This window comes from Cnephaeus nilssonii (genome assembly GCF_951640355.1).
Source record: "Cnephaeus nilssonii genome assembly, chromosome: 3".
In the NCBI taxonomy this organism is placed as follows: Eukaryota; Metazoa; Chordata; class Mammalia; order Chiroptera; family Vespertilionidae; genus Cnephaeus; species Cnephaeus nilssonii.
The window spans coordinates 59307302-59331819 of NC_137074.1; the positions used below are offsets into that span (position 1 = coordinate 59307302).

General features: G+C 41.9%; 1 protein-coding gene across 1 annotated transcript in view; it reads right to left on the bottom strand.

Moving 5' to 3' along the window:
- The window catches only part of TIMMDC1 (translocase of inner mitochondrial membrane domain containing 1), a 32944-nt gene extending 11513 nt beyond the window's left edge, over positions 1-21431 (bottom strand). The window contains exons 1-5 of the mRNA XM_079766260.1: positions 21033-21431; positions 18314-18479; positions 16729-16817; positions 16153-16220; positions 5775-5853 (exon numbers count right to left, since the gene is read on the bottom strand). Of these exons, the coding sequence (XP_079622386.1) occupies positions 5775-5853; positions 16153-16220; positions 16729-16817; positions 18314-18479; positions 21033-21358 (728 nt within the window). The 5' untranslated portion in view covers positions 21359-21431. The remainder of the gene's footprint in view (positions 1-5774; positions 5854-16152; positions 16221-16728; positions 16818-18313; positions 18480-21032) is intronic.
- Between the last annotated feature and the right edge of the window lie 3087 nt (positions 21432-24518).

The window sequence follows — 24518 nt, forward strand, 5'->3', positions numbered from 1 at the left end:
AAGAGGCAGACTCAGTGAGCACCAAAGCCCCACTGAAGCAAGTCCTGCACCATAAGCGTGTCTCCACAGCGCAGCAGTTCTTCCATTATAAACACAGCGGGTCCTCACAGTCAATTTGCCTGGAGGTCAATTCCTCCAAGTGTACCAACAGCAATCAAGGCTTAACTACACCAAGGCTTTGCACTCAGCCCACAAAGGGGTTTACCAAGAGTGTCTACCTCAGGTGATTGGGGAGGCTGAGCTACTGGCCCCTATAGGTCACCTACCACACAAAGCCACTACATCAACACAGGGAAGCAGCCAAAATGCAGAGACACAGAAACATGTCATGAATGAAAGAAATGGAGGAAAGCAAACTACTGGACGACATAGAGTTCAAAACCACATTTATAAGGTTACTCAAGAATCTTCTAAAAACCGCTGAGAAACTTGATGAGACCTCCGAGGAGCTTAGTGAGACATTCAAGGACCTTAATGAGAATGCCAAAAAAATGGAAAAGGACCAGTCAGAAATTAAGCATACACTGTCTGAAATAAAGAATATAAAGAAACTCAACTGTAGATCAACGTACCCCAAGAATCAAACCAAAGATCTGAAATATGAGGAAACAAAAAACACCCAACCAGAAAAACAAAAAGAAAAAAGAATCCAAAAATATGAAGATAGTGTAAGGAGCCTCTGGGACAACTTTAAGCGTACCAACATCAGAAATTTTGGGGTGCCAAAAGAAGAGAGAGAGCAAAATATTGAAAACCTATTAGAAGAAATAATGACAGAAAACTTTCCCTACCTGGTGAAAGAAATAGACTTATAAGTTCAGGAAGCGCACAGAACCCCAAACAAGAGGAATCCAAAGAGGACCACACCAAGACACATCATAATTAAAATGCCAAGGGCAAAAGACAAAGAGAGAATCTTGAAAGCAGCAAGAGAAAAACAGTTAGTTACCTACAAGGGAGTACCCATACGACTGATTTCTCAACAGAAACTATGCAGGCCAGAAGGGAGTGGCAAGAAATATTCAAAGTGATGAACAGCAATAACCTACAACCAAGATTACTCTACCCAGCAAAGCTATCATTCAGAATTGAAGGTCAGATAAAGAGCTTCACAGACAAGAAAGGCTAAAGGAGTTCATCACCACCAAACCAGGATTACATGAAATGCTGAAGGGTATTCTTTAAGAAGAGGAAGAAGAAGAAAAAGGTAAAGATAAAAATTATGAACAACAAAATGACATCAAATACATACCTACCAACAAGTGAATCTAAAAATCAAGTGAATAAAAAATCTGAAGAACAGAATGGACTGGTGAATATAATAGAATCAGGGACATAGAAAGGGAGTGGACTGACAATTCTCAGGGGGAAGGGGGTTTGAAGGGTGCAGGAAGAGATTGGACAAAAATTTTACATCTATGGATTAAGACAGTGGCGCGGGGTAAGGGCATGGGGTGGGGTGGGGAATCAGGTGGAGGGGAGCTATGGGGGAAAATAAGAGGAACACCTGTAATAATCTGAACAATGAAGATTTATTTAAAAATAAATAAAGGAAGTGGGGGAACTTAAAAAAAAAATGATCCATAGATCTACAGTGTTACCTCTTCCTGAAAAGGAGGTGGGGAACGGTAGTGGGAAGAAGGAGGGGAAGGGAGAACTCTTCTATTCAAGTGAATGCCAACTAAAAAGAATAGAAGAAATGATAGAATAGCTAATCAATGTTTTGTCTTTGTAATAACTGATTACAACATGGATCATTAAATATCACTAGAAGCGGCTGGAAAGCAGGCTATTCACGGACTTTCACCCCCACAGAGTACTTAACCACAATGGGAAAAAGATACCTTTGCAGTAGAAAAATTTATTGGATACCCAATGTGCATGCAGAATTCTAAAAAGGCTCCCTAAATATCCTACCCTGATACCCCAACTGTGAATATGATGAGATATTATGCCCATGATTATATTACATTACATGGCAAATTGATTTCACAGACATACAATTGAATTTGAGTCCGTCACAAAGGAGATTATCTGTGTGAACCCTTTCCAAGCAGAGTTTTCTCTGGCTAGTGTTAGAGTGGAAGTCAGAGAGATTTGAAGTATGAGAAGCATTCAATATGCTGGTTGCTAGTTTGAACATGGAGGGATATTGTGAGTTGCAATGTGAATGCCAATAGGGACTTCTGACTTACTGCCACAAGGGTTTTGTCAACAACCTGAATGGTTTGAAAACAGATTCTTCCACAGAGCCTCAAGATAAGAGCCTACCTGGCCAATACCATGATTTTTTGCCTTGTGAAACCTTTAGCAGAGAACCCATTCAAGCCTACCCAGACTTCTGACCTATACAACTATGATATAATAAATGGAACTGTTCTACATTAAAGGAATCTGAAAAGACACAATTACTAAATGCAATATACAACTGGATCCTGGGTTTTAAAAAATTTATGTACACATATTATTGTAATAATCAAAGACTTTTGAATATAGAACCTATCTTAGATAACTGTATTGCATCAATGCTAAATTATTTAGTGTGATAATTGTACTGTGATATCACTGAACAATGTTTTTTCTTGTGTTTTTTTTTTTAAGGAAACAGCTCATTGAATAGAAGAATCTTCAGTGGATGTGATATCATGGAAGCCAAGAAAAGATAGAGTTTCAAGACGGTGGAATTAGCCCTGGCTGGGTGGCTCAGTTGGTTGTGTTGTAGGCAGGTGGACAGACATGAGCAGAGCAAGGACGATAGGCCAGGTACAGAAGGTCACCAGGGCAGAAAGTCCCAGGTGCCTAACAAAGGACAGTTGTAGGGTGGGACTTAGCCCCCAGGGTGACCTTTCGTCCCCTGGCATATCACTGGTCATGCAGTTTGGGCCCCCTAACCTTTCCTCCCTAGAGATAAGATCTAGGCCTCAGTTGTATTTCAGCTCCAGGCCCAGAAGAGCAACATGACCCCCTGCCCTGGTGAAGACCAACCAATCTGTGGACACCTAGACCCTGAAAGGGCACACCGGGAAAACTGCTGAATATTCTGTTATCTTCCTCTAGGACCTCCCTAAAATCTCCACCCTTAAAGCCCTTGGGATGGAGGGCCCAGTGCATTCTCCCTCCCAGGAGCAGGCCCCCTTGCCTTTCCCTTTCCCTTCTCCCTCCCCCTCTCTGCCCCAGGCATGTTACCATTGGCTGACTCACTCCCAAGCTCCAAGGACCCTTCCTTTACCGCTATAACTTGTCTCCGAAGCCCATTTCTTCTAGGAATTACTTCTTCTTCCGCTGCGATTTACCAAATAAATGTTCTCCTACAGTTTGGGTCTTGGCTCTGAATTCTTTCCTAGGCAGAACCCAAGTACCGAGGTTGCTGAACTCAAGTTTGGTCTGACCACAGGGTCAGAACCTGGTGCTGTTCCCACCACCTAAAACAGTGTCATCCTGTACACCAGGGGTGGGAACCTTTTTTCTTCCAAGGGCCATTTGGACATTTATAACATCACTCTCAGGCCACACAAAATTATCAACTTAAAAATCAGCCTGCTATATTTGGTCAAACATTTAACTAACTCACCCCTAATGCCTTGGCAGGGCCAGACCAAATGATTTCTCAGGCCTTATACGGCCCTTGGGCCAGACGTTTCCCACCTCTGCTGTACACCAAAAAGGTTGCTAGTTCCATTCCTGGTCAGGGCACATACCTAGGTTGTGGGTTCAATCCACAGTCAAGGCACATATAGGAGGCAACCGATCAATGTCTCTCTCTCTCTCTCTAAATTCATTAAGAAACATATCCTACAGTGATGTGGAAAAAAGGGGGCCACATGCTAACCTGACAAGCTCAGGGAATGCCTGTATGGTGGCTGTGCAAACTCAGAGACCTAAAGTAACCACAAAGGATGGTCTGAAATTAAAACTTTAAATAAAAGCAGTTTATGGTGGGTAGTCATGTCCTAGATCAGTGGTCGGCAAACTCATTAGTCAACAGAGCCAAATATCAACAGTACAACGACTGAAATTTCTTTTGAGAGCCAAATTTTTTAAACTTAAACTTCTTCTAACGCCACTTCTTCAAAATAGACTCGCCCAGGCCGTGGTATTTTGTGGAAGAGCCACACTCAAGGGGCCAAAGAGCCGCAGTTTGCCAACCATGGTCCTAGGCAGTTCCTTCCCTGACAAAGGTCAATCTTTACCTTAACTGAGCCTGTCTATTGTCTTGTATCTACGATAACATATCATTGGAATGTCAAAGTAACTTTCTTTTCTGGACCCCTGAAAGCACAGGCTCCGTTCTGTGGAGACCACAAATCCCCTCATTGTTACTGAGTTAATTGTTGGCTGTTAACTATCTTGTACCCACCTAAGTAAAAGAAGTATGTCTATCATTTTATTCTTTATCCAATCCCAGAGGTTTCCCCACTCTGCTTCCTCCCACCTCCCTAATCTATTACCAATGGATTTCATATAACCCACTTACGAGGTCTCCTCTTTTGATTATAACGTATAAAACCAGGTGCAATACTGCCATTTTCCGGAGCATTATCTCAATCCGTTGAGATTCTGCTTCCCAGCACTTGTTGACAGTTTGGCCCTAACTCACAGAAATTCTTCACAGGTGTGAATGTTCCTTACGTGGACAGTGAGGATAAAATAAAAAAGATGGTGGAACTAGAAAACAGTGCTGGATACTACCACGAGATTAAAGAGAATGAGAGCCGAGAAAGGTCACTAGATTTGGTGAGCAAATGTGGACTAGTAACTATGGACAGTTGGAGGGCTACTGGTAAAAATAAAGGTGCCTGCGTAAGCGGAAGACCTCACCATCTCCTGCCCTTAGATGGTACTGATGTGGAAATTTCTGCCAGGTCAATTCAGTTCAACCAGTATCTGATGGTCACAGCATGTGGCTAATCAGGGACACCAAAGCCTTGTTCTCAAGCAGCTTCCAACTTAATTGGGCATACCAGTATTCAAATATGAAGGTAACCAGAGAACACGGACTGAAGGGGGGAAAACTAAGGCACTGGCCTCTTCCCTCCCATTCCACTGCCTTTGACCTGCCACCTTTCCTCTGCTGCTGGTCAGGTGAGGACAAACAGAAATCCTGATGGATTAACCTCAGGCTGAAGTGCCCATTGCCAGAAAACCATTCAGCTGAATATTATATAGTATAGTTATACCACATTTTGTTTATTTATTGTCACTGGACAATGTCCTTGTCCTGGGAGATACACAATGATGTATTTAGGGGTGCAGAATTGAGGTCTCATATGGTTTAATTGAAAAGGAAATATAAATACAGCCACATATATACAGAGAGATGGACAACAAATATGGCAAAATGTTAACAATTGGTGAATTCAAGTGAAGGGGTATATGGGTGTTCAATGTACTAATTCATTCAATGTACTTTATTGTAGGTTCAGAATTTTTCAAAGTAAAAAGTAAGACATTTTTAAAAACTAATTAAACTAAACAAACAAAATCAAAACTTTTTAAAATAGAATATGCTTAACTTTCTTATTCCTTTTACCTGCTCCTTATAAGGACCTTTGTTCAAACTATAAATAGTTTCAGATGTTCGTGATATTTAAAGTTTTCACCCAATGAAAACTGGAAGTAAATGAATAATTGGGGTAGAATTATAATTGGACAGCCAAAGCTACTACCAACACAAGACTAGAGATCTTTGTTCTTTAGAAGTGAATGAGATGTTTAACAGGCCAGTCATTAATGAAAGTTGTGTTAATTCAGAATCAAACCATGTTAATACTTACCCTAGCAAGGCGCCAATTATGCCACCAGCTACGAAGCCAGGCAGGCCTAAATTTATTCTAAAAAGGCTTCCTGTGACAGCTATTTAAACAAACACAGAAAAACAGCATTATTAAGTCATCTTTAAGCGCCAGAATTCTATTTTAAAATTATCCTCTCTAATAAAATGGCAATATGCAAATTAACCATCACTCTGCTACATAAGCCACGCCCACCAGCCAAGCCACGCCCACCAGCCAATCAGGGCGAGTATGCAAATTAACCCCAATCCAAGATGGCTACAGCCACAGAGAGCAAGGTTTCCCAGGTAACAGAGCAAGCCAAGCTTTCCATAGCCGTTGCAGGCCTAAGCCTCCACTCAAGCTACAAAGTTTCAATTGTAGAAGGTAAACAAATTGAAACAAATGGCGGCAGAATGGAGCTTGAGAGAGCAGGCCAGGGTTGCCGGCGGCAACAGGGGAAGCAAAGCTTTCTGCACACCCTGGCCGGGCTCACCCGCTTAAGGCTACAAAGTTTCAATTGTAGAAGGTGAATTAACTGCCCCAGAAATGGCTGCCGCCCCAGGCTACAAAGTTTCAATTGTAGAAGGAAAATAAATTCCAGATACCAGGGCCTCCCCTTGGGTTGCCAGGAGGCGTGGCCGGCCTGCAAACCACCACAGGCCCCTCGCTCAGGCTGCCCCACACCCCAAGGGAACCCCCACCCTTATCTGTGACACCCTTCAGGGCAAACCAGCTGGCCCCCACCCGTGCACCAGGCCTCTATCCTATCTAATAAAAGAGTAATATACAGATTGATCATCACTGCAACACACAATATAGCTGCCCCCATGTGGTCAAAGATCCTGCCCCCATGTGGACACAAGATGGCCACTACAAGATGGCCAGCAGGAGAGGGCAGTTGGGAGGCACCCGGCCTGCAAGGGAGGGCAGTTGTGAGGGACCAGGCCTGCAAGGGAGGGCAGTTGAGAGGGACCAGGCTTGCAAGGGAGGGCAGTTGGAGGTGATCAACCCTGCAGGAGAGGGCAGTTAGGGGTGACCAGGCTGGCAGAGGAGGGAAGTTGGGGGCAAAAAGGCTGGCAGGGGAGCAGTTAAGCATCAACCAGGCTGGCAGCGGAGTGGTTAGGGGGTGATCAGGCTGGCAGGCAGAAGCGGTTAGGGGCAATCAGGAAGGCAGGCAGGCAAGCAGTTGGGAGCCAGTAGTCCTGGATTGTGAGAGGGATGTCCGACTGCCCGTTTAGGCCCGATCCCATCAGGATCGGGCCTAAACGGGCAGTCGGACATCCCTCCAGGAGTCCCAGATTGGAGAGGGTACAGGCTGGGCTGAGGGACAACCCCCCGCCGTGCACAAATTTTGTGCACCGGGCTTCTAGTCCTTCTATAAAAAGGGCATAAATACCTGTAGTAAGCTTTCTGAGCCCAACATTAATATACTACCACAACCTAGATTTTCTGAGTCTAAAATGCCAATATAGCTAGTGTCTCTTCTATTCTGCAGGTTCAAAGGAAGAAATGTTCAGTTTACAAAACGAATTCCTCAGTGTGTTCTATGGATCCAACCTCTTCTCATTTTGCTTCATTTTTGTCTGCCTCCCCCTTAAAAATCTGTAATCTCTTCACTTCCACCTTTCATTTCTTCCTTCTTCAAGGAAAGCTTTCCCCAAATAAACAAAACCCCCTGCAGCTTATGCCTTCCCCCTTTCTGTACTGCCACCCTACACCTCTCAGGCTGGCCTGAAAACGTGCATCTGGCTTACAGTGCCACCTGGTGGCCGCTACACATGTACTGTTTCCTTCCCACTAGGATTGTACATCCAAAATGGTCATTCATTTTCCCCTTTTACTATAGACAACACATCTAATGGCATCTGAGGTGACAACATTTTTAAATATAACACTTGAGTCCTAACAGGTTTAGCTTAGTGGGTAGAGCATCAGTCTGTGGACTGAAGGGTGCCCGGTTCGATTCCAGTCAAGGGCACATGCCCAGGTTGAGGCAGCCAATCAATGATTCTCTCTATCATTGATGTTTCTATCTCTTTCTCCCTCTCTGAAATCAATAAAAATATATATTTTTTTAAATAAAGAAAGACAGGTTAAGTAGGGGCTGAACAAAATTAGTTCTGGGAGTGGGGAAGGTGGGTTCAAGAAGAGGGACCAGCCCTAGCTGGTTTTGCTCAGTGGATAGAGCGTCAGGCTGCAGACCAAGGGGTCCCAGGTTCGATTTTGGTCCAGGGCACGTACCTCGGTTGCAGGCTTCTCCCAGGCCCAGGCACTGGTTGGGGTGCATGTAGGAGGCAATCAATCAATGTGTTTCTCTCACATTGATGTTTCTCTCTGTGTTTCCCTCTCTCTTTCACTCTCCCTAAAAATCAATGGAAAAATATCCTCGAGTGAGGATTAACCAAAAAAAAAGAAAGAAGAAGAAGAGGAGGAGGGACCAATACATGTAAAGCAAGAATATGCTGGGTTTAGGAAAGCCAAGTAGATTCATAAGACTGAAGCAAGAGTGGTGCATGGGGCCAGATCAAGAATCAACATTACAGTGATGGGAAACTGTGGAAGAATCTCAAGTAGAAAAGTATTATAATCATATTCATATTTTAAAACTAAGACAACAGAGGAGGTGGAATGACAAGAGTAGAAATAGGTAAAACCTAATAGCAACAGTAGGAACAAAGAGAAGGTGAGAGTCCACATATATTTAAGGAATATAAATGATAGGACTAGAAGTTTGGAAAGAAATAAAGGGAAGAACCATCATTACTGGGTTTCCACTTTTGGAATTTAACAGGGTAAACAACAGAGAGCATAACAGAAGAACCAAGTACGGAAGTGGGGGGAGGAAGACAAGAGTTTGGTTGGAATATAAACATTTGAGCCTATAGAACAGGCGTCCTCAAACTACGGCCCGCGGGCCACATGCGGGTGTTTTTGCCGTTTTGTTTTTTTTACTTCAAAATAAGATATGTGCAGTGTGCATAGGAATTTGTTCATAGTTTTTTTTAAACTATAGTCTGGCCCTCCAATGGTCTGAGGGACAGTGAACCGGCCTCCTGTTTAAAAAGTTTGAGGACCCCTGCTATAGAACATGTAAAACTGTTCACCAGTTCAAAAAGGGCAAGTCCTAGCAGCTTCAATGCTATTAATGTCTATTTCTAATTTCATATTTAAAAATGTTTTCATTAAAATGTTAAGTTCAGCCCTAGCCAGTTTGGCTCAGTAGATAGAGTGGTGGCCTGTGGACTCAAGGGTCCAGGGTTTGATTCCAGTCAAGGGCACATGCCCAGGTTGCGGGCTCAATCCCCAATATGGGATGTACAGGAGGCAGCCAATCAATGATTCTCTCTTATCATTGATGTTTCTATCTCTCTCTCTCTCTGAAATCAATAAAAAATACATTTAAAAAATGTTAAGTTCAAAGTATATATACATGTGTTTGTCTGTGGATGTATAGGACACATAGAGAAAGAGAGAGTACACCCAAAATGGAGCACAAATGATAGAGTAAATGGGCTAAAATATTAATAGCTGAATCTCTGTACTAAAGGGTACTGATCATGGTGTTCCTTGTATCATTTTTATTTTTGTAATTTTCTGTAACTTTGAAATTATCTATCTATATATATAAAAGCCTAAGTGACTGAATGACTAGTCACTATGACGTGCACTGACCAGCAGGGGGCAGACACTCAACGCAGGAGCTGCCTCCTGGTGGTCAGTCTGCTCCCACAGCCAACCTCCCATGGCTGGCCAAACTCCCATGGTCCCTCCCCTGGCTGGCCAGCCCCGATTGGTCCCAATCAGCCCCGATCAGGACTGGGCGAGATGGCCCCGATCACATGCCAAGCCAAGGGACCCCACCCATGCACAAATTCGTGCACTGGGCCTCTAGTTTCCAAATAAAAAGAAAAAAAATGTTATGTGCAATATATGTGGGTTTTTGTATATGAGAGAATGTACATAAGTTAGTGTCTGGGTATACATGGCAGTTAACTTCATCTACACTTCTGAAAATAATACTTTAATACAGTAAGCCCTTCCTATCACAGTTCCACATCTATGGAGTCAATCAACTGCAGATTAAAAATATTTGGGGTGGGGGGAATCCCAGGAAAATCACAAAAACAAAACTTGAGTTTGCCACACACGGAGCACTATGTTGAATCCACGTGAATGAAGTGATGTGCAGGCGTACCCTGTAGCCTTATATGTAAACACTGCGCCATTTTACATAAGGGACTTGAACATTTTCAGATTTGGGTATTCATGGGAAGGAGGGAACCTGAGGAGGATAATGTCCTGGAATCAATCCCCCACAGGTACCAAGGGATGGTTGTACTTTTGTTGTTGTTGTTGTTGTAATTATCTACCAGAGATACAGAGCTTTAAAATAAAATCCAGTCGGAGGGGGAAATCTCGCCATCTTGAAAGGAAGAGTGGATCTTGTTGGAGGCCTGAAAATCCACAACTGCGGTGACAGCCGAACAGCTGTGAGACCCAGAACACCGGTCCCAGGTGGTGCAAACGCTTGGAATCAAAGGAGCTCTTCACTCCACCACGAAAGGAGAGAGAGAACTACATAACCAGACATCCGGAAAAGAGAGACCATGGGGAGACAAAGAAACAGCCCGCATATGAAAGAAAAGCAGGCATCACCAGAAAAATAAGTAAACGAATTAGAGGCCAGCAACCTATCAGAGAAAGAATTCAGAGAAATAGTCATAAGGTGGCTGAAAAGAATGGAAGACAAATTCAACAATATGAGTAAGAACCAAGAGGAAATGAAGAAGAACCAAGAAGAAATGAAAAATGACATCACTGCTGTAAAGAACTCAATAGAAAGCTTCAAGAGTAGACGAGACGAAGCAGAAGACCGCATCAGTGAGCTAGAAAACAAGATGAAAAAAATACCCAAGTAGAGCAACTTCTAGAAAAAAAAATTAAAAAGCAGGAGGAAAGCCTAAGGGAACTTTGGGACAACACAAAACAAAACAACATCCACATAATAGGGGTGCCAGAAGGAAAGGAAACTGAGCAAGGAATAGAAAACCTGTTTGAAGAAATAATGACAGAAAACTTTCCTGATATAGGGAAAAAACCCCACACAAATCCAAGAAGCTCACAGAGTCCCAAGCAAAATGAACCCCAAAAGACGGACGCCAAGCCACATTATAATTAAACTGGCAAACACCAACGACAAAGTAAGAATCTTAAAAGCGGCCAGAGTGAGACAGAAAGTTACATACAAAGGAACCCCCATCAGACTAGCAACTGATTTCTCAACAGAAACTCATCAGGCCAGAAGGGAATGGAATGAAATATACAAAGTCATGCAAAGGAAGGGTCTGAATCCAAGAATACTGTACCCAGCAAGGCTATCAATCAAAATTGAAGGTGAAATCAGGAGCTTCACAGACAAAAAAGGACTAAGGGAATTTATCACCGCCAAACCAGCAATGCAAGAAATGCTAAAGGGTCTGCTGTAAAAAAAAAAAAAAAAGAAGAAGAAGAATAGGAAGCGAAGAAGGAACACAGGGGTATAGAATAAAAATGGCAACAAATAAGTACCTGTCAATAATAACTTTAAATGTAAATGGATTAAATGCCCCAATCAAAAGACATAGGGTAACAGACTGGATAAGAAAACTAGATCCATATATCTGCTGTCTATAAGAAACCCACCTCAGAAAAAAAGACGCACACAGACTGAGGGTGAAGGGATGGAAAAAGGTTTTCCAGGCGAAAGGAAATGGAAAAAAAGCTGGGGTAGCAATACTTATATCTGACAAATTAGATCTCAAAGTGAAGGACATAACAAGAGATAAGGAAGGCCACTTCATAATACTAAAGGGAGCAATCCAACAAGAAGAAATAACTCTAGTAAACATATACGCACCCAATACAGGAGCACCCAAATACATAAAAAAAACTCCTGGAGGATATCAAGGGAGAGATTAACAGCAATACAATCATTGTAGGAGACTTTAACCTTTTGCACTCGGATGTCGAGTGTGACTCGACACGGTTAGCATCGGTAGCAGCTCGTATGTCGAATTGTATTGAATGTATCAATAATTTGAAATATAAAAAAAATCCAAATAAATAAGTTTGTATGAAAAGAAACTCCAGTTTTTTATTCTACTGCCGCGCTTTGTAAAATCTGGGGTATTTAAAAAATTAAATCCCGAGTAGAATAAAGGAATCGAGAAAAAAGCAAGCAAGTGCAAAGGGTTAATACCCCACTATCACCATTGGACAAATCCTCTAAACAAAAAATCAGCAAAGAAACATCAATCCTAAATGACTCACTAGACCAGATGGAATTAATTGACATCTTCAGAACATTTCACCCCAAAGCCACAGAATATACATTCTTCTCAAGTGCACACGGGTCATTTTCAAAGACAGACCATATGTTGGGACATAGGCAAAGTCTCTCCAAATTCAAGAAGATAGAAATCATATCAAGCATCTTCTCAGATCACAGTGGCATAAAATTGGAAATCAACTACAATAAAAACAATCCAAAGAAATCAAACACATGGATAATAAACAGCATGCTATTAAACAATGACTGGGTTACCAGAGAGATCAAGGAAGAAATAAAAAACATCATGGCAACAAATGACAATGAAAACACAACAATCCAAAATCTATGGGACACAACGAAAGCAGTCTTGAGAGGGAAGTTCATAGCTCTACCAGCCTACTGCAAAAAACAAGAAACAATGGTAATAAATTACCTAACCCTACAACTAAAAGAGTTAGAAAAAGAGCAACAGGAAAAGCCCAGTGTAAGCAGAAGGAAGGAAATAATAAAGATCAGAGCGGAGATAAACGACATAGAGACCAAAGAAACAATACAAAAGATCAACAAAACCAAGAGCTGGTTCTTTGAAAAGATAAACAAGATTAATGAACCTCTAGCCAGGCTCACCAGGAAGCAAAGAGAGAGGACCCAAATAAATAAAATCAGAAATGAAAGAGGTGAAATAACAACAGACCCCGCCGAAATACAAAAGATTGTTACAAAATACTACGAACAACTCTATTCCAACAAACTGGACAACCTGGAGGAAATGGACATATTCCTAGAAAAATATAACCTTCCAAAACTCAATCAGGGAGAATCTAAACAGCTCAATAGGCCAGTAACTATGAAAGAAATTGAAGCAGTCATCAAAAAGCTTCCGGCAAACAAAAGCCCGGGGCCAGACAGCTTCACAGGAGAGTTTTACCAAACATTCAAGGAAGAACTAAAACCTATCCTTCTCAGACTATTCCAAAAAATTCAAGAGGAAGGAACACTCCCAAGCTCCTTCTATGAAGCCAGCATCACCCTAATACCAAAACCAGATAAAGACAACACAATGAAAGAGAATTACAGACCAATATCCCTCATGAACATAGATGCCAAAATCCTCAACAAAATTCTAGCAAATCGGCTCCAGCAGTACATCAGAAAGATCATACACCATGACCAAGTAGGATTTATTCCAAGAATGCAAGGATGGTACAATATCCCCAAATCAATAAACGTGATACATCACATAAACAAACTGAGAGATAAAAATCACATAGTCATATCAATTGATGCAGAAAAAGCATTTGACAAAATCCAACACCCTTTCTTGATAAAAACTCTCAACAAGGTGGGAATAGAAGGATCATACCTCAACATAATAAAAGCTATATATGATAAACCCACAGCAAACATCATACTCAATGGGCAAAAACTAAAACCATTTCCCCTAAGAACAGGAACAAGACAGGGATGCCCACTCTCACCACTCCTGTTTGACATAGTACTGGAAGTATTAGCAATTGCAATTAAAACAAGAAGAAGTAATAAAAGGCATCCAAATTGGAAAAGAAGAAGTAAAGCTGTCCTTATTTGCAGATGACATGATATTGTACATAAAAAACCTGAAAGACTCCATCAAAAAACTAATAGACTTAATAAATGAATTCGGCAATGTAGCAGGATACAAAATTAATGCCAAGAAATCTATGGCCTTTCTATACACTAATAGAGAACTTACAGAAAGAGAGACTAAAAAAGCAATCCCATTTACCATCGCACCAAAAAAATTAAGATACCTAGGAATAAACTTAACTAAGGAGGTAAAAGACCTATACGCGGAAAACTACAGGACACTGAAAAAAGAGATAGAGGAAGACATAAACAGATGGAAGAACATACCATGTTCATGGATTGGTAGAATCAACATCATAAAAATGTCCATACTACCCAAAGCAATCTATAGATTCAATGCACTCACCATTAAAATACCAATGGTATATTTCACAGACCTAGAAAGAACTCTCCAAAAATTCATCTGGAATAAAAAAAGACCCCGAATAGTCACAGCAATCCTGAGAAAGAAGAATAAAGTAGGAGGGATCTCAATACCAGATTTCAAGCTGTATTACAAAGCCACTGTTCTCAAAACAGCATGGTACTGGCACAAGAACAGACATATTGATCAATGGAATAGAATAGAGAATCCAGATATCAACCCAAACCACTATGCTCAATTAATATTTGACAAAGGAGGCATGAACATACAATGGAGTCAAGACAGTCTCTTCAATAAAAGGTGTTGGGAAAATTGGACAGATACATGCAAAAAAATGAAACTAGATCACCAACTTATACCATACACAAAAATAAACTCAAAATGGATACAGGACTTAAACATAAGACGGGAAACCATAAAAATACTAGAGGAATCCACAGGCAGCAAAATCTCAGACATATGCCAAAAGAACTTCTTCACTGACACTGCCCCTAGTGCAATGGAAGCTAAAGAGAAAATTAACAAATGGGACTACATAAAAATAAAAAGCTTTTTCACAGCAAAAGAAACTATCAACAAAACAACAAGAAATCCCACTGTATGGGAGAACATATTTGCAAATGTTATCACTGATAAAGGTTTAATCTCCAACATCTACAGGCAGCTTGTACAACTTAATAAAAGGAAGATAAATGATCCAATAAAAAAATGGGCAACAGACCTAAATAGAATCTTTTCAAAAGAAGACAGAAGGAAGGCCAAGAGACACATGAAAACATGCTCAAAGTCACTAATCATCCGAGAGATGCAAATCAAAACAACAATGCGGTACCATCTCACACCTGCCAGAATGGCTATCATCAACAAATCAACAAACGACAAGTGTTGGCGAGGATGCGGAGAAAAAGGAACCCTTGTGCACTGCTGGTGGGAATGCAGACTGGTGCAGCCACTGTGGAGAACAGTATGGAGTTTCCTCAAAAAACTGAAAATGAAACTCCCATTTGACCCAGTAATCCCACTCCTAGGAATATATCCTAAGAAACTGGAAACACCAATAAGAAAAGATATATGCACCCCTATGTTCATAGGAGCACAATTTACAATAGCTAAGATTTGGAAACAGCCTAGGTGCCCGTCAGCAGATGACTGGATCAGAAAACTGTGGTACATCTACACAATGGAATACTATGCTGCCATAAAAAAGAAGGAATTCTTACCATTTGCAGCAACCTGGATGGAATTGGAGAACATTATGCTAAGTGAAATAAGCCAGTCAATGAAAGAAAAATACCACATGATCTCACTCATTTATGGATAATAAAGAAAATTATAAACTGTTGAACAAAAATATAGATACAGAGACAGTAAAGCATCAAACAGACTGTCAAATTACAGCGGGGAGGTTGGGGGGGGGAGGAGGAGATAAGAGATCAACCGAAGGACTTGTATGCATGCATATAAGAATAACCAATGGACACAAAACTCTGGGGGGTGAGGGCATGTATGGGAGTGGGGTGGGGGGGACAATGGTAAGATACGTACACATATAATACCTTAATAAAAAAAATGGAAAAATAAAATAAAATCCAAACTCTTACCATGAAAAATCTGGCCCCTTTCTACTGTACCTCTCCACTCTTACCCTCATTCACTATGTTCCAGTCATATTACCCTGCTTCTGAGAAACATTCCCTCTGCCTATGCTACACTTCCTCGTAAGTCTTGCTCCTTCCCATTCTTAAGGTTTCGGCTTATGTCACTTCCTCAGAAAGGCTTTCTCTGATCACCCTGTCCACTTTAGATCCCACTGCCCCACCTATTTGGTACTTTCCATTGTAACAACCTGTTTTTCCCATATACATTAGACTGTAACACTCCATGAAAGCTAAGACCTAGTCTGTTTTGTTCACCAAGTATACCAAGGAATAAGCCTAATACTCTCTATACTAGTACATTTTGCACGAATGTTGAATAAGCCAACTAAAGAATTCAGCAGCTATGACTTATATGTTCTTACATATTTCCCAACCCATATTTGAGACTGAAAAACATAAACAAGAACAAAAATGTCTTACCTCCTGCGATGATAAAATGGCTTAGGGCATTTTTATCTCGGTATACACTTAGACCAGTGTTCACTGTGCTAGGGAGACAACAGAAAGAGGAAAACAAAATTTGAAGCATAACCCATTTACCTTCTGGAATGCAACTTTCACTAAAGAGATCTGTATTATTTTAGAAGAGCCTACTACATCAATCCCTGGTCCCAGTCTAGGTCCTTAAATGTGTTTCAGATTAAAAAAAAAAAATGTGTTTCAGATTGCTAATGTATCTATGGGTTTTTAGTTGTACTTTCTTCTGCTGAAGAAGGAACCACATTTTGGGAATAAATATTCACTTAAAAATAGAAACATAAAGAAGAATTTCTCTTACTAAGAAACCTTGTATCTATTTTGATACTAGTTGGTACACCTCCATTCATCAATGGGAAAACTACAACTGGACCAATCTTTTACATAGATAGGTAGCAGTTCTTGAGGGGAAGGTATTATGAATCACTTTCATATCGGTGTTCAGTTTTCATAATCCCACTTAAAAGATGTGCTGATAAAAGAATACCAAGACCCTCTGTCACAATTCAGAGAACTTACTTGAATATAGTCACAAACACTGCAGTTCTCCAGCCCCAGCGCCAGCCGTATCGGATGAAGCCTCGCGTGGCAGCACGATGTGCAGATTGCTAAAGTTAATAAAAAGGCTGTGAGGTTCCAAGACACCTTGATACTTTCCTTATTCTAAAACTGTGGTGGAGGAATGTCAGCTATGGATTAGACAGGGACACCTAAACAGAAACAATAGAAAATCTGTAGAAATATCATTCATTCAGTATTGTAGCTTAACACAATAAGCGCCCTGTCAGTCACCAGTGACTGACACTATACTTTCTGTCCAGAAGACAAAACAGGCTGGGCACTTAACGTGTTAAGCAAAAGTCCCATGTGCATCCTATTCTATCAGGAGATAGAAAAGAAACTAAGAATTTGCCATTGTCAACCAAGTAATCCATTCATTAAATATCACTGAGAACCTACATAGCAAACACCACGACAACTATAAGATCAGTATTATATATGATTTGTTTTTTGTTTTTTTTTTCAAGAAATCTTGGTGAGGCCCTGGCTGGGTAGCTCAGTTGATTAGAGCATCATATACTGATACACCAAGGTTGCAGTTCAGTCCCCAGTCAGGGCACATACAAGAATCAATGCATAAATAAGTTAAATAACGAATCAATGTTTCTCTTTCTCTCTCCCCCTACCCCTTCCTCTGTCTGTAAAAAATAAATAAATAAATAAATAAATTTTATAAAGAAATCTTGTAGAAAAGAAAAACATAAAATAAAGAATTAAGTGGTAAATTAAAGGGTAAGGATTAAAATAATACATATGTGTAGGAAAGGAGCAGAGGAAGGAAAAAAACATAATTTACTGACCACATTCTATGTAAAAGTTGTGTTAACATACTACCTCATTTAATCTTTTTAAAAATATATTTTTATTGATTTCAGAGAGGAAGGGAAAGGGAGAGAGAGATAAAAACATCAATGATGAGAGAACCATTGATCGGCTGCCTCCTGCATGCCTCTTACTGGGGGTCGAGCCAGTTACTATCATATAAGCTGTAAAGTTATGTTAATTATTGTTTTAGTGTGAAGTAGTATACTCCATGGAGGATTTGTGAATAGGATAAATATGCCACAACTTGGCCTTGATGATTTAGCAGATCAGAAATATTTTTCAGAAAGTAGAGTTATAGCCTGGGCCGCTATGGCTCAGTTGGTTGGGTGTTGTCCCATGCACCAAAAGGTGGTTGTTTTCCCAGTCAGGGCACATGCTTGGGTTTTGGCTCAATCCCCAGTAGGGGGCGTGCAGAAGGCAGCCTCGATGTTCCGCATTCACATTGATGTTTCAGTCTCTCTCTCTTCCAAAAATCCAATAAAAATATTTAAATTTAAAAAAAGAAAGAAAATAGAACTATTGTGGTGATCTCTTCCAAAGATAAGTGGTCTGCCAGGCCATGTGTATGCACTGTTAGCACTAGTACTTCCATTGTTACTAAGGATAGACTGACTTTGTTTCTTTCCTCTGACATCCTAAATCCTCCCAATCTGAATAAGTGTAAAGTGAATTGCTAAATTAGTGTGCCCTCAAATAATTTTAGAACACCAATACCTACCACAGCATCAAACCGGTTATAATAAACTTCTGCTTGGTTCTGCTCAATGTAGCGCTGTTTAGCATGTATAAAAGCTGGTATTCCCCCATATGCCCAGCCAATGATGCATCCTGTAACGGCTGCCTTATAAATATCCTCAAGTTCCTTTGAATTTCTCTGCCGTTCACTAAAACATCAACAACAAAAGTTTGGGATTAGTATATGTATACTGCTCTCCAAAAGATAGTATGATCAGAATTATCCCAAAGGCTAACACAACCACATTTTAAATTATGGGCTGAACCAATTAAATCCTCTGATGCATTCAATAGTGCAGTTATAAGTAACTCAAATTTCAGCCAAAACTAATTTATGCTGTTAGAAATTAGGCCAGTGGTTGCTTACTCTTGGGAAGATAGTGACTGAAAGGGGCACAAGAGGAGCTTCAGGGATGCTGGTAACAAGTCTCTTGGTGTTGGGTTTATAAAAACCCATCGATCAATATACTTATATATTTTTCTAGATGCATATTATACTCCATTAAAAAGGTTTTTGTGGTGGCTTTTTAAATATATTTTTATTGATTTCAGAAAAATGAGAGGGAGAGACAGAAACATCGATGAGAGAGAATCATTGATTGGCTACCTCCTGTCACTGGGGATCGAACCTGGGTTGTGGGAATCGAACCGTGACCTTCTGGTTCATAGGTTGATGCTCAACCACTGAGCCACTCTGGCCAGGCTAAAAAGGTTTTGTTTTTTAATATATTTTATTGATTTTTTTACAGAGAGGAAGAAAGAGGGATAAAGAGTTAGAAACATAGATGAGAGAGAAACATCGATCAGCTGCCTCCTACACACCCCCTACTGGGGATGTGCCTGCAACCAAGGTACATGCCCTTGACCGAAATCGAACCTGGGACCCTTCAGTCCGCAGGCTAACACTCTATCCACTGAGCCAAACCGGTTAGGGCCAAAAAGTTTTTTTAAAAGGTGCTTTTATTTAATGACTATTACAACTCTACTATACCCCCTGGAAAGAGGAAGAATTTGAGTTGGATGTAGAGATCAATATTTCCCTTTTTTAATTTTAAGCTAACTCTTAAAAATTACACACATATGGAATTTTAGGGCAATGTATGCTAGAATGAAACCTTAGATGTGTAAGAAAAAAAATTTTAAACCCTATCTTTTTTAATACTTCAGGTTTTATGACTGTTAAGTGACCTGCAGTCAGGTCACAAGCAATGTGAACCTTGGATTCCTCATCCATGATGGAGGGGAGCATGAAAGTTACACTGGATTATCTTTCGCATTTCTTTCAGCTCTAACATTCTGTGGTTTATAAAGCTGATCAAAATAACCCTCTTCTGTTACATACTACATAGGCTCTATCGCAAGTATCTCAAGTAAATATTGGAAGGACCGATGAATGAGAAAGGCTAACTCATCTTTAAAATAAATATGACGAGCCCTAGCTGGTTTGGATCAGTGGATAGCGCGTCACCCAGTGGACCGAAAGATCCTGGGTTCCATTCAGATCAAGGGCACTCAAGGGCACGTACCTTGGTTGCAGGCTCTTCCCCAACCCGCCCCCAGCTGGGGCTCCTGCAGGAGGCAACCAATCGACATGTTTCTCTCACATCGATGTTTCTGTCTTTCCCTATCTCTTCCACTCTCCCTAAAAAAAAAAAAATCAATGGAAAAATATCCTCAGGTGAAGATTAACAAAAAAACCAAAAACAAATAAAAATGATGAGCCCAGTGCGAGTGGCTCAGTTGATTGCGTGTCATTCTATGCACTGAAAGGTTGCCAGTTCCAGTCAGGGCACACATGGAGGGCTTCTGATCAGTGTGTGCGCGTGTGTCTCTCTCCCTTCATCTCTCTAAGCATGTCCTCAGGTGAGGATTAAACAACAACAACAACAAAAATGACAAGATCTAAACAGTTATTAAATATAATTCTGCCAACTCCCTTGCCCCAACTATATACCTCTTAGCAACATAATAAAGCTTCAAAGTTAACTTAACCACTTGACAACACAGTGTAGTATTATAAAGTACTTTATGAAAGGGCAAACTTTTCACTAATAACTGATGAATAGATGAAATGAATCAAAGAATGAATGAAATATCCTGAGTTTTTCATTAAAAGTAATTCAATTCAAAGGATTATATCTTATTCTGAAACGTTCTTATTTGTTAAGCCAACTAATACCTTTTATAAAATGATGACACAAGTGGTGCTATTTTTACACATTCCTTATTTGGCAGCATAAAAATTTTACAACTCTCTGCCTATCTCTCCAACTTCCACCTTTTGGCGGGGAGGGGAGCTACTGGTCTTGAAATAGAGACGTTTGGGATCAAGTGAAATCCAAAAAAGAATAGTGGAGTGGGATCCTGCAGATATGGGTTCCGGAGTCGATTATGACACTAATTAGTTCGGTCCCATTCTTCTAACCTGTAAAACCAGGATATTTATACTAAAACCATATTCCCTTAATATGCCTATCAGCTCTGATTTATGAGTCTTACCCTTATCATTTGAAAGCCGTCCTGTCATCTACACAACTTCCAAATGGAAAGGACAGGGTGCAAAATGGGGGTGCAAATATGACAAGCCCAGATCCCATTTAAAAAGTAAACCACACCGCCCTGTGGTCCTTGGCGCCCCGGGACAACCCAATGTTGCAGGACACTTTCTCCGGAGCCCCGCCCCAGACCCTAAGCACTTTTACTCTTTGGCAAACAGCTGCCGGAGGCGGTCCCATCCAGACTCCAGGTGCTGGGGTTCTGGGACGTAGGAAGAAGGTAGCTTCTGGTCCTCCACGAGGACCTCCGAATCGGCGGCTACAGAACCGGTGGCCACGGCTTCCGCAGCAAAGACCCTAGGGAAGGGACCCAGCGCCCAGAGGATGCTCCTCGGCGCCCGCGGCCGCTCCTCCATGGCCGTCCCCGAACCTGCGCACAGACACCAGCTTGGTGGTCGGGGCGCACGGCCTCTCGGAGACGCCGCGGGAGAACAGCCAGAGGGTGAAATACCCGTGCCTGGGTGCCAACTCATCCACGTCAGGGGCCCTGACCATCGGTACCCGGCCTCACTTTGGAGGTCCTTGGACACACGAGACAGGAAGTCCTGCCCCAACCAGGGCAAAGACCAAGGGGCGGGGCGCCGGCGAAAACACTTCCGGTTGAAGGCGGGACGGAACTCGGTAGTCCGGAAGTGAGTGAGCGGCGAGTAGCCACGCACAGCGCCTCTGGCCCCGCCCCCGGCCCCGCCTGCCAGGGCTACGAGGGCTACGAGGGCTGCTCGTCCTCGGGTCTCCGGCAGGCTCCTGGCGGCAGGTGCGGTCACAGACTGGGGTAATGTAGCGTGTGTAAACACCAGAAAACCCACAGAGATGAATAGGAAAGTGCAATGTTCAATACAAGTGGAGCACGGAGAGAGAGGAATGTTGTGCAAATACAAGCCCAACCCACCCTATCACGGCAGGGGGAGCCTCCTGGGCTAGGTCCATACATACGCCTACAGGTTCTGGTTTCCAGAAAGAACGGAGGTACTGAAGAGAAGTCCGATACGCTGAGATTTCCAGAACACTGTTTTGAATAGTCAGCTTTGGGCAGTTCTTCACAAGCTGATGCCTCCCCCTCCCCCTTAGTTCCTATACCTACTGCTTCTCACAAGACAGGACAGTTTCTGGAATTTCTAGCAGGTGTGCGTTTGATAGTCCAGCAATAATTTTCCATCAGTGCAGCCTCTGCTAACATATGCTTCGAAGTAAAGTTTTTATTAAAATGCGCGTCTTAAAAATAGTCTCATCTGGTTTGTGTACTTCCATTTACCCTTTACTAGCAACCAGATACAGTCTCTTACATTTACCAATCCCTACCCTTCCTTCATTCCTTTCTAGATGTAATTCAAAACGTCTACACCCCTTATTAAATAGAATTCTGGAATTTAATAGCTGGTGTATAGAGCAAGAGCAGAGCAGACTTTTCGGACACTTTTCAAGAATCCAGTGTGGAGTCACTGTCAGCCATGGTGATATGTCAAGCATCATGATGCCCAGAACTGAGGTAATGGGGTGTAACAAGAATGCCCTTAGGGTGGTCCTGGAATGTCCCAAAACACAAGCCTGAACCCTCAGTAAGGAGTTCATCTGGACACTGATATGAGTGGGACCGTCACCCACTGTGGGCTGTAAGAACTCAGAGCTTCCACCATTTGATGCTCCAGCTTGCCTGTACCAGGAGTCACACTTGGAGCCCGAAAGGACTTCTGCTCCACCAGACCATGTTGCCACTGTAGCCGCCTGGCTTGAGCCCTATGCCTGCCTCTCCATCCACAGACGCCACCAGTGATCAGGACTTTGCACCAGGTGCTTACTATGCTCCTTGCTATGCTTGCTCTATCGTGTAAGCTCCCCTTTTCTGCGTGTAACCTGTGTGTAACCCTCTTGGTTCCTTAATAAAGCTGGTGTTGTGGAAAGACACAAGCATGTGTGACCCCTTTTGGGAATGCTCCCTTGCTCACTACAGCTGGAATTTTATAGGAAAGTCCAGAGAAATGACTGACTAGACTAGCTGAATTAGTGACAGTGCCAGAAAGATTTCTTTGGTGTCTGGGAGACAGGATTAGATTCAGCTACCATCATAACACTTACTACATTGCATCACAACTTCATATTCGCTGTCTTGGTAGACTAGCTTTGAGGTCAGAGACCACATACATTCATCTCTTTGTGTAGGACCTAGCACAGTGTCTGACAGACAAGGTGTTGAACCAAGAATTCCGATCCCCTGACTCCTGGCTCTGGCTCTAGGTTGCTGATTATCGCATATAGGCTCAGGTGGGCATCAGTATAAAGTCATAAGGCCTGAAAGACCAAGAAAATGGATGTGCAGTCTTTATAGTCTACATGTAGAAAAAGCTAAATGCTTAAGATGCTCGATCCCAGAATCATCCTGAGATGAGGGAGGACTTAAGAGTTGTTGGGTACGTGTGTTGGGCAGATACTAGGGAATTTATACACAACTCACATGTTCCCAGGACTCCCTACCTTGTAGGTACAAAGGAAGTCATATTAACCAGCAAATTTCACTATCTCCATAGCTGCCTTTTCCTTTGGGTAACTGGAGCTTCATTTGTAAGGTTCCCTTTGCCAGCCAGTACCTCAAGAAGTTCCTAAAACCTTGGCCACTGCTTAGTTATTTCATCTTAGCTCCTAGGTATCTGTCACGCTTCCACACTCCTGCTTCTCCAAGCCCCTGGGTTTTACTCTCTTTTACCGCCAGGGAAATACTCTCCTTACTCTGTGGTCTGCTTTTTGAAGGGTCTCAGAGCAATGATAAACCAAAAAGTGTTATAAGCCCTAGCTGGTTTGGCTCAATGGATAGAGCGTCTGCCTGCGGACTGAAAGGTCCCAAGTTTGATTCCAGTCAAGGGCACATGCCTGGGTTGCAGGCTCGATCCCCAGTAGGGGGTGTGCAGGAGGCAGCCGGTCAACGATTATTTCTCATCATTGATGTTTCTCTCTCTCCCTCCCTCACCCTTCCTCTCTGAAATCAGGTGTAGGTGGGCCACTCTGTTTAATATACAGCTGTCTCCTCCCCAGGATGTGCATCTGCCACTAGAATAAAGGAATCCAGGAAAGATTTCAGTACAGTCACATTGTGCCCGGAACTACCATTCTCCTCCCCTCAGTCCTCATTGCTGAGTTCTGCTCATAGAACTCAATAGCATCTTCCCCCATCATGAACTTTCTCCCAGGGGTCAAAAGGTTTCCGTTCCCTGCCAGGTTCACTAGGTAATGTATTACATGTGACATAAACTGTTTCCATAGGTAGAATGAATGTTGAGAACTCCCAAGAACCACTTCATTTACTCATCCCTCAGTGCATAACTCAATTTTTACCACCATGAAATTTCCCTTCTGCACCAGACGAAGTTTCCTTCTTTCTCTAAACTCCAAATCCATTGTCTTTATGAATAATTGGCCTTATAAACAACTGACCTCATGTCATTTTAATCACCTTCTTTAGGATGCTCTAGTATTGTTATCTCAACGAGAGTTCCTTCCTGATAGGGAGCCTATTGTAAACATTTTCTTCTCTCCCACTGTTTGTGCACAGTAGATGCTCAAAAAGTATTTGATAAATATTACATGAGTAATTATTATTGTACCCCTCTGTCTCACTCACACTTTATCTCTGGATGCAGTAGA